The sequence below is a fragment of the Acinonyx jubatus genome, unplaced genomic scaffold (genome assembly GCF_027475565.1).
Source record: "Acinonyx jubatus isolate Ajub_Pintada_27869175 unplaced genomic scaffold, VMU_Ajub_asm_v1.0 scaffold_24, whole genome shotgun sequence".
In the NCBI taxonomy this organism is placed as follows: Eukaryota; Metazoa; Chordata; class Mammalia; order Carnivora; family Felidae; genus Acinonyx; species Acinonyx jubatus.
Genome location: NW_026463943.1, coordinates 122,927 through 132,183, shown reverse-complemented (window position 1 = coordinate 132,183; position 9,257 = coordinate 122,927). Strand labels below are relative to the sequence as shown.

At 58.7% G+C, this 9,257-nt stretch overlaps 1 protein-coding gene and 1 non-coding gene across 4 annotated transcripts; both read right to left on the bottom strand.

Moving 5' to 3' along the window:
• Positions 1-969: 969 nt before the first annotated feature.
• Positions 970-8,532, bottom strand: LOC128313757 (melanoma-associated antigen D4). Of its 3 annotated transcripts, none has more exons than XM_053213932.1 (13): positions 8,378-8,532; positions 7,146-7,356; positions 6,028-6,858; positions 5,490-5,693; positions 5,322-5,385; positions 5,016-5,095; positions 4,531-4,622; positions 3,821-3,900; positions 3,675-3,717; positions 3,196-3,258; positions 2,144-2,258; positions 1,377-1,807; positions 970-1,188 (listed from the first exon to the last, which is right to left on the bottom strand). In XM_053213932.1, exons 2-13 carry the CDS (start codon positions 7,353-7,355, stop codon positions 1,179-1,181), a joined length of 2,223 nt encoding a protein of 740 aa, XP_053069907.1. In that variant the 5' UTR covers position 7,356; positions 8,378-8,532; the 3' UTR covers positions 970-1,178. The 3 variants fall into 3 exon arrangements, with proteins under 3 accessions (XP_053069907.1, XP_053069908.1, XP_053069909.1); XM_053213933.1 differs by lacking the exon at positions 8,378-8,532 and adding an exon at positions 8,242-8,373; XM_053213934.1 differs by lacking the exon at positions 970-1,188 and having other exon boundaries at positions 1,373-1,807.
• On the bottom strand, positions 2,506-2,634 carry LOC128313759 (small nucleolar RNA SNORA11). The gene has a single exon (XR_008294808.1). It is a non-coding gene; the product is annotated as a small nucleolar RNA SNORA11 (small nucleolar RNA).
• Positions 8,533-9,257: the final 725 nt, after the last annotated feature.

The following is a 9,257-nucleotide window of genomic DNA, read 5'->3' as shown; positions in this document are numbered from 1 at the left end:
GTCACCCTCTTGGAATTCTTCATCATTTTTTCACAGGGAGACCCACGTTTTCATTCTCCACTGGGCCTGTGCAATTAGGTGCCTGGATCTGGGTCAGGAGCCTAGTGTGGGTGAGAGAGGGGAACCTCTTCTCAGGGAAAAGAGGCAATGGGGTGCAGGGGTCCTTAGTACTACTCTCTCCCTCTTCTGAACCTGGGACCTCGTCCCCTCAACTGAGGGCGTCACTGAGGGGCCTGAGAAAGTTCCACTGTCCCGCCTGCCACTGAGCCCTCCCAGGTGTCTCACCTTGGTCCACGGGAGGAACTGCAGTCCCCACCCCACTCCCGCAGGGATCACTCAGCCCTTCAAGACACCAGGGCTTAGGCCTTGCTTTGGCTTCACTGGGAGAGCCCTGTTTCCAGTGAAGAAGAGCTCCAGAGCCCACCAACAGGCCTCAGGTCATGGTCACAGGCAATGGGCTGGTGAGCTCTACTTTCATTAAACCTACTCTGTCGGGAACAATGGCTCCTCCTTCCACCTGCTGGAGGGCGGAGAATGTTGCTGAGGCCTATCTCCTTGCCCTGAAGACTCCATCTGAGGGAGGGATGAGGTGCTGAGGTTGTGTGGAGGATGGCACCTCCAAAGATGGGGTGGAGGACGTGGGGATTGGTGAATGTCTGTGGACCTTGTTGTGTGGTGGGAGGGACCGTGGCACCAACCCACAGCCTTCCACTCCACCCTTTTTCCCGCCACCTCCCCCACCACTGGCATCTAACTGGGGTTGTACCACGTGGGAAATCATGTAAACTCTGTGGACTGGAGCCTCTCGAAACTCACGGTCTAGGCACTCAGGGGGCACCTCCGCATCTCCCAGCACTGTACCCACACCTATTGCCTTCCATGCAGAGGCAGGGCGTGGCCATCTCAGAGCACCCGACCACGTGCTCCTCAGAGCACCACGTGCGCAGGTAAAGGAAGAAACTTCCCAAGTAATTTTGCAACTTTAATGTAACACCGATACCAAAAACATGAAAACACGACAGAAGCGCACAACAACAGCACACAACCAAAGCAGGAAGGGCAGAGAGAGCTTCATCTGGCATGCCATCTCAGATGGGCAGGGAGAAGCTGCCTAGAGTGCTGTGTGAGGGAGGGATCTGAGGAGGCACTCTGGCCTGGTGCGTGACGGCCGCAGTCCATCAGCGCTGCCTGCAAAGCAAGACACAAAAGCTGACGCAGAAATACAAATATATGTGAAACGGGGAGGGACGCAAGGACAGAACAAATGTCTTTCACACTCTCTCGGTTCCCCCACTGCTCCCAGGCCCTCCCCCGACTTCTCACAGCCCCCTCCCACGCCCTCCTGCAGAGTTTCATTTAGCGACTGAAAACCTTACTGGATCCAGGAGAAGAAGTTGGCACTCGTTCTGGCAGCATTTCTGGTCCGGATGGTGGAGCTGGTGCTGGGCCCATCGAGAATGCTGGTGCTGGCCCCACCGTTGGTGCCACTGCTGACACCAGCCCTCCAAGTGGCTCTCCTGTTGGCACGGTTGCTATTCAGAATGTACTGATGGTATCTGGCCCAGAAAGCGAAGGGAATCCTGGCCCAGGCATCGCCAAAATCTCCGTCCTCATCCCAGGTCAGGAGCTCCACCTGTATGTCATCCCAGCTCCACCGTCCAATCAGAGCTTCGTCCCCGATATTCATCTGGGCCCTCATCTGGGCCCTGGCATGCTCCTCAGCCATATCCACATCCATCGTCTTGAATGCATCATCCACAGCCTCCAGGAAATGAGCCTTCCACTCCCGGGGGTCTCGGTTCTGATTCTGCAGTAGAGTGACAGCAACCATCCAAACAGCTAGCCCACCTCCACTGAGCACCTGCTTCCTGCCATACACCCTCCTGGGAGCTGTGCATAATCATTACACAAATAAAGACCGCTGGAGTCTGACTCTCCCGTTATTCCAGGCCAGTCCAGGGGCTTCACCCCATCCCTCCTGCTTACTAAGTCTGTGAACTTGTGTCAGTGACCTACTTAGGAACCTGTCAGTATCCTCACTGGACAGACAGTGGGAGGAGGCCGTGACCAAGAAACAAAGAAGGTACGGCAAGGACCAGACCCAGACCCCATCGCCTGGCCCCAAACAGAGGCTCTCTGTTACCTGGGCAATGAATCGCAGCACCCTCATCTTGCTGGTCTCGTGGCGGGCTCGCAGGCCCCAGAGGAACTCATACTCGGGTGGGCTGCTATTGGGGACCTTCTTGTATTCCAGGTACCTCAGGGCAAGAGGAAGAGAAACGTTTGCTTCCAGCCAGGCAGACCTGTTGTTGCACCAGTGGCTCCCAGGTGGCCCCTTTCCGGCCCTGATGCTGCAGCTCAGCTCCTGGGGGAGGATGGTCCTGACCTCCAGCCCATGCCTCACTCCCACGCTCACTCGTAGGGTTTCTGCCTCCACGATTGAGGCCTACAAAGCCTTAGGCCGCCAGTCCTGCCCAGAAGCCACGTGGAGGTGCAGGGTGGGACACGTGTAGGGTATCTGTTCATAGGAAGGCCACAAGTTTGTGCCCCTTGTCACAATGCACCCAGAGTCCCGTTGGGTGTGTTGTAAACAGAGGAGCCATTTCATCAGGCGCCCTGCTCTGAGCTCACCCCAGTGCAGGGTGTCGTCCATGGCCTGGAGGAACCCCGGGACGGCCCACTGCAGAGAACGACTCTAAAGGGAAGAAGAGCAGCACACTCCGCCCATATCCCCGACGGTGTGTGCGTGCGCGTGTCCGTGTGCCTGTGTGGGTGCGCGCGTGTTCTCCGAGGACCAAGGATTGGGTGGGCCCTAACCAGAAAGCCAGGAGGGCTGGGCTCTAGGGCCAAATGGGGCGCTTACCTGTGGGGGCCACGCTCAGACTTCCACCCTCTGAGTCCCCTGTTCCCGGGATGGAAAGCAAGGGAAATTCTACTACAGCCTATGGGGCAGGTGCCAAAGGGCATGGGGGTTGTAACACACCCTGCACCGTGTTCTCTGTCAGCTTGTACTCCCTTTCCCCAAGACCAAGCTGGATCTCTACTCCTCGCCAACACTCCAGACGCCACCCACACTCACACCAGGGACACCTATCCCTCTGGTGCTAAGATATGGGATGGAGAATGGCTGCTCGGCCAGATCGGCACACGAGGAATGCACAAGCGTGAGACAAAGTTAACCTGGCCAATACTTACTTCTGCTTCACAAAGTCCTCTGTAATGAGCTTCCTCAGATCGCCAAGGAATGGGTGCCTCACCCTGAGGGCAAGGAAAGGAATCCATAACAAGAACAGTGGCAGTGAGGGACACGTGGGCGGGAGCACTCCCTGGCAGGATTGAGAGCTGCCCAGCCTGTGGGGCATCCCCATGGAGGCCTGGGGTGGCACCAGGGGCCGCACGTCAAGGATGTCAAGGATACCCTAGGCAAGGGTTTGGTGGAATCCCTAAATCTGATGGTTTCTCTTACGTCTCATCTGGGGACAGAGAGGGGACATGGAGCAGCGAGGGGCTGAGAGTTCAGGACCATTTCCCCATGCACCGTGATGAGACCCTTTGCCTCTACCCAGTCCAGGACGTCCACTCCCCTGGCACCAGGCCACCAGGCTACTGCAACCCTGGTGCCACTGGTGCCCAAGGACAACACTGAGGGGTGGGAGTCGAGAGCCCAACCATACCCAGGGCGCAGTCCCATCTTGCGTAGTGCCTCCCAGAGGACAGCTGTGAGGGGAGATGAGATACAAGAATTTCACACACAAAGCTGAGACTCTGGGCAACCCACCCCCCCACCCCCACCCCCCCGGCGGCAGGTCCAGCCACTCACCCTCGCTGGCACGGTTGCCATTCATGAAAATGACTCCCAGAATCACCAACAGGAGGCTCAGCCTGGGGGTGTCCTTGGTCCTAAAGGTGGAGAAAGACGTATTCTATCCGGCAGGCATCTGCCCGAGGGACTAGGGTCGGTTCACCTGACTAGCCTTTCCCAGATGGCTGGGCTACAGAGCGGTTCTTCCCACTCTGCGCATGGCTTGTTCTCTGACCCAGACCATCTTTTCCTCTGTCTGAGACTGAATCGCTTCACGCATCGAACGTAGATGCGAAGAGCCCCTCCCAGAGTCGTGTCCACAACGGGGTCAGGGCAGGGAGCAAATGCTTGGCAACAGTGTGTCCACAGGAGGCATATCCAGACCTTCCCCGCCCTTCGAGCACCGGGAGTTAGACTGGACGGGAAGCTTCCTTCTCCCCGGACCACTCTGCCAAGCCCAGGCCAGGCACATAGCAGGAAGGGACAGGCAACAAGGAGCCTGCTTTCCCAGAAGATGGGGTGAGGAGGTGGCTGGGGTGGGGGTGAAGCCGTGAGAGCAGCCAAGGCTTGACCCCAGGCTCCTGCCCTTTCATCCCCTAATCACTGGGCACCACTAACTGTGGGTAGGAGCTGTGCCAGGCACCAAAGCCTTGTTTTCCCGTTTCTCCGAGAGGAAAGGGAGAGGCACCAGCGAGGAGCCCACAATCCTCCTGCCCGCCCTTTCTTACTTTCCCAGGAGACGAGCTGAGGAATCACGTGTGCACACGAGAATGTACAGGTGTTCTTCCTTGTCAATTTCCTTCAGGTGGATCCCAAACTTCTACGTGGGGGAGAAACCAGAACAGGACATGAGAAACCCACGCTGCCTGTCCCGCAGGCAGTCCTTTCATTTCCCGTCAGAACTCTCTCTCAGCCGGGACCCCAAAGTCACGTGGAAGACTGAAGAAGAGAGGCCGAAGAGGAACTGCCCTGTGGGAGCTCTGACACCGGCCAAAGCAACAGGACCCACTTCAGGGGACAAGAGACACTCAAAAGAGCATGAGGGAGAGGACCCCGCGGGGGATGGAAGCATAAGGTGGACACTCCCAGGTGGAGAAGCTAGGGAGGGCTTCCAGAGCAGGTAGTGCCGGAGGTGGGCCTCAAGGGGCTGCAGGGTGCAAGGCCTGCCTGCAGCTCTTGTACTACAGGGAGCTGCCCCTGTCCCTTTGCCCACCTTTTCCAGAGTGTACGTTGCTCGTTCAATGATCTCAGGGAAATGTTCGTCGTATTCTCGGATGACATCCTTCATCATGTCTGCGGGAGATGAGAGGTGGAGAGAGCACCAGGGCTGAGCAGGGGCCAAAGAGCTGCACCCCCTCAGTCAGCCTCACTGAGGGGAGCACAGTTGGGACCCCCGTACTGTGCAAATGGGAGCGATCAGCTGGGCACACTGGGTGGGGACATGTGATGCGAGGCCCCGCAGGGTAGGGATGGGGACAGGGGAAGGGCAGAGCTCAGGGAGGGGGCACAGGTTGCCCACCTGAGCGCTTGATGGGAATCTTCTTGTAGTCCTTAATCATCAGATATTTCACCAGTTTATTTGCCTGGAGGAGGAGGAGCACACGGGGAGATCAAGGCATGGCTGACCTCCAAGAACTGGCCCATAGGAGAGGAGAGGAGGAAGACGGGGAAAAGGCAGATTTCTTACCCTCTCTTGCAGAAGGGTCACGTTGCGGGGTGGCAAGCACAGGACATGTCTTGAGGGTACCTGGGACCTCAGGGCCATCGGTGGCCGGGGAACCATATGAGCCCGCACTGTCATCGGAGGCTGCGATGGTCTCCAGGTCGGTGGGACCGCAGGAGGCTCTCTCTCCTCCTCGCTGCTCTCATATTCATCATCCAGGTGCTTGGACTGTAGCATTAGAGAGAGAAGAGACCCAGGGCTACCAGACTCACCGTGCAAAAGTGCCCAGCACACGTCTTAACCAGAGGAGATACTTGGAAATGAGGGTAGTACAAACAGTGGATGACATGTGCTGAGTGCTTACTACGTGCCCGGCACCGAGCCAACCTCTTCTCCCGTCAGGCCTGAGGGCAGAGACTTCGTGGGGTCAAAACATGCTAGCAAACTTGTGTTGGACCAACGTGCACAAGCTGACAGAAAAGAGCAGGGGAGGGGAGAGGAGAGGATAGAGCAGAGAAAGGAGGGGAGCAAGTGGGGGGTGCAGACAGCAGGGAGGTCTCACCTTCTTGGTCCTCTTGCCTCCCATCCTGACCCAGGGCTCAGCACTGTGCTGGGCAGGGGCAGCTGCACCCTCAGGCTCAGGGATGCTCGTGGCCATCTTGGTCTTGGCAGCAGCTGCTGTCACAGCATTCTGAGGCTCCACCCACCGGGTCTTGGCGAGAGCCTTTCCAGATTTGGTCGTCTTGGGCCGGGTGGCTGCCCCCTCCCTGGCAGGTGCTGCCTGGAGCACCCCGGAAGCAGCACTGGGGCCCTCTGTGGCAGCCTCTTGGGCCGGGGCGGGCCTCTTGGAGCGGGAGAAGGCCATGCCACTGACACCTGCCGGCTGGGTGAAATCAAAGAGATCGTTCTGACCCAGGAAGGCTGTCTTGGGCCGGGTGGCATCCATCTCACTGGCACACGGAGCCTGAGAGAAACCACAGGCAGCACTAGGACCCTCAGTAGCAGCCTCCTGGGCCTGGGAGCCTGTCTGGGGCTGTGTGGACTTTGCTGGAGCCCCTGGGGTGGCCATCTCACTGGTGACTAGCATCTGGGAGATGTGTGGAGCAGCAAGGGTGGTCTCAGGGGTGGCTGCCTGAGCCTGGGCCGCATAGGTCATGGGCTGGGTATCTTCTCCTGAAGCCTGGTCTGTGGCCACTGGGCGGTTAGTGACCACCTGATTGTAGGTGGCACGGGCAGCAGCAGCAGCGGCCCTAGCAGCACGATTGGAGGCGGCTGCGCGGGCTACGTTGACAGCATGGGCAGCAGCCTCATTGGCAAGTGTTTCTGGATCCAGCTGAAATGCCTCCATCAGAGTCCTAGCTAGCATAGGGTTTTCCAGTTCCCAGGGCTCATTCTGCAAGGCCAGACAGAAGGGTAGGGGAAAGCAGACAGTTCTACAAGCTCACATCATGCTTCCCACCCAGCCTCCTCCCTGCAGCCAGCTCCCAACCCCCACCCCCCCGTCTGCCCCCCACCTCCGGACTTCCCAAACCCCCTTTCTCTGAGCAGGAGAGGGAATGCTCGGGAAGCTGGGCAGTCCTTCCCCATTCAACCCTCCCATTCACGACCCCCCCCCCCCCACAAAGCAGCTTCACAAGGGAGAAGGCCCAGGGCCAGCAGGTGGCCAACAAGGAGCCTCACCGATAAGATGCGAAGGCCTGGACCCAAGCTCCCAAAGGCTCTGAGGATACGGATGTCAAAGCTGGTGAGGGTGCCATAGCCTCCAAAAGCACCAAATTCTTCATAGTCATTTCCTTCAACCATCTCTTCCTCCCCAACTTCATCGCTACCCTCATCCATGTCTTCAACGTTGTAGGTTTCTGATTCCATGCGGTAGCTTCCCTCAGCCATGCTGGGGGGGGGGGGGGAGGGTGGTCCCAAGAAGAAGAGAGCTTAGCCAGGGAGGGAGGGTGAGGCTTTTTCAAGGGGGAAGGGGCGGGATCCAGTGGGAGGTGGGATCCCTCAGGAGGAGGGAGGCTGCAATCATCAGGTTACTAGGCAGTACAAGGCAGACAGAGCGGGGAGGGGTAGGAGGGAGAAGGGAGGGAGGGGGTGTCTGTTGGGTTAGATTCTGTCAGAGACGCAGCATTAGGAGAGGGATAGCGATGGTCTCCCTGCACTTAAAGGGGAGTTCAAGAGGGGCACGCTCCCCGTCCCAGCCTCTAGATTTGAATAGGGGGTGGACTGGTGGGCTTGGGTCTGAAGAGTCCCAAAGGGGGATGCATTGAGAGAGGGAGAAACAAAGGGCTTGGATTTAACGACGAAGGGGGAGAGCAGATGACATGAGAGGGCTGAGACTACAGGGACCCCGGAAAGCTATGGGAAACTGAATCCAGAGACCCTCTGGCTAGGTCCAGGCGGGGCATTCAGCTGATGATTCAGGTCTGGGTTGGGCTCATACAGGAGCGCTAGGGGTAAGAAGGGTGGGGGTGGGGGCTCGGATTAGGTGAGGCATGAATTAGAGCGCTGGAGGTCTCAAACCCCAGGATCGCAACTCCAGGAAGGGGCTCACGGGGTCAGCTTGGTTGGAGTGACCTAGGAGTGGTTGGGGTGGGGGTAGGGCCTCTGCTCTAAGATAGCTCAGCAGGGTGCACACGGGTCTGCTAAAGGGGTTCGGATTGTGGGCTCCAGTGTAAGTGGGGATCAGAGAGCCTGGGTCTCCTGTTGGAAGACTCTCCTCTCCTGTTGGAAGAGGTCGGTGCGGAGGTGGGGGGGAGGGGGGGGCGGAGTGTCCTACCTAGACCGTGGGTCTAAGCGGGCTCAGGTTCTGAGTGCCTGGGCTTTGTTCAGATCCGGCTATTGGGGGCGGAGAGGGCGCACCGTGCCGGGTTCCACTCGTCCTCTCCCGGTCCAGTCCGGGGCTGGATTCTTACCTTCCCTGGGGCTCCAATGGCGTCCGTCCTCAGCACCAGGAACCCCGCAGCCGCGCCCTCGCCTACTGCTGCCAGCACAGCAGCTCCGACCACCCCGCCCCTTTTCTCCGCGCACCCCTCGCGTCTGGGCAGCCTGCGCATGCGCGGACCCCTCCAGCCCGCCCGCTTTCCCAACAAAAGCCCTCTCCACCAGGTTCCCAGTGCGCATGCGACTCCAAGAGTGTGGTGGGCGGGGTGGGGGGCGTTTTCTCCTTCCCGCCCGAGACCCCTCACCCCTCCTCTGACCGCAGGGTCGCGCACTCACAGCTCTGGGTGCAGTTCGACCACCCAATCATCTACCCTCGGTGCCCGCACTCCTGCACAATGCTTCTCGTCCCTGCCCTCCCCGTTCCCGCTAAACTCCTCTGGTGTGGTCTGGAATACACTATGTCTGGCCTCCCCAGCATGACCCCTAGGTCACAAACACAAAGGTCTCTAGCTGTGTCTCTAACTGTAACGAGGGGAATGGAAATGGCCAGAGGATGCCAGTTGCCTTTGTGTTGCCCAGCACTACCCATCTCTATGGCCCCCGGACACACTGGGAACATCTGCTTCCCCAGCTACTCTGTATGCAGCGTGTGCATCACAGCGCTGTCTGTACTGGGGCTTGTCTTCCTCTCACAGCAGCCCTGGGAGGTGGCTGTCAGCATCCCCATTTTACAGATCAGAAAGCTGAAGCGCAGTCACACCGCATGAACTAGACAAGGCCACAGAGCCAGTAACAGAAAATGCAATATGTGGGCCTGGGTCTTCCTGACTCCAGACCCCATGTCCCTGTAGGGCTGGCCTGGGGACTGAGGTGCGCCCCCCCCCCCTTCAGTTGGAGCGACAGATCCACCCC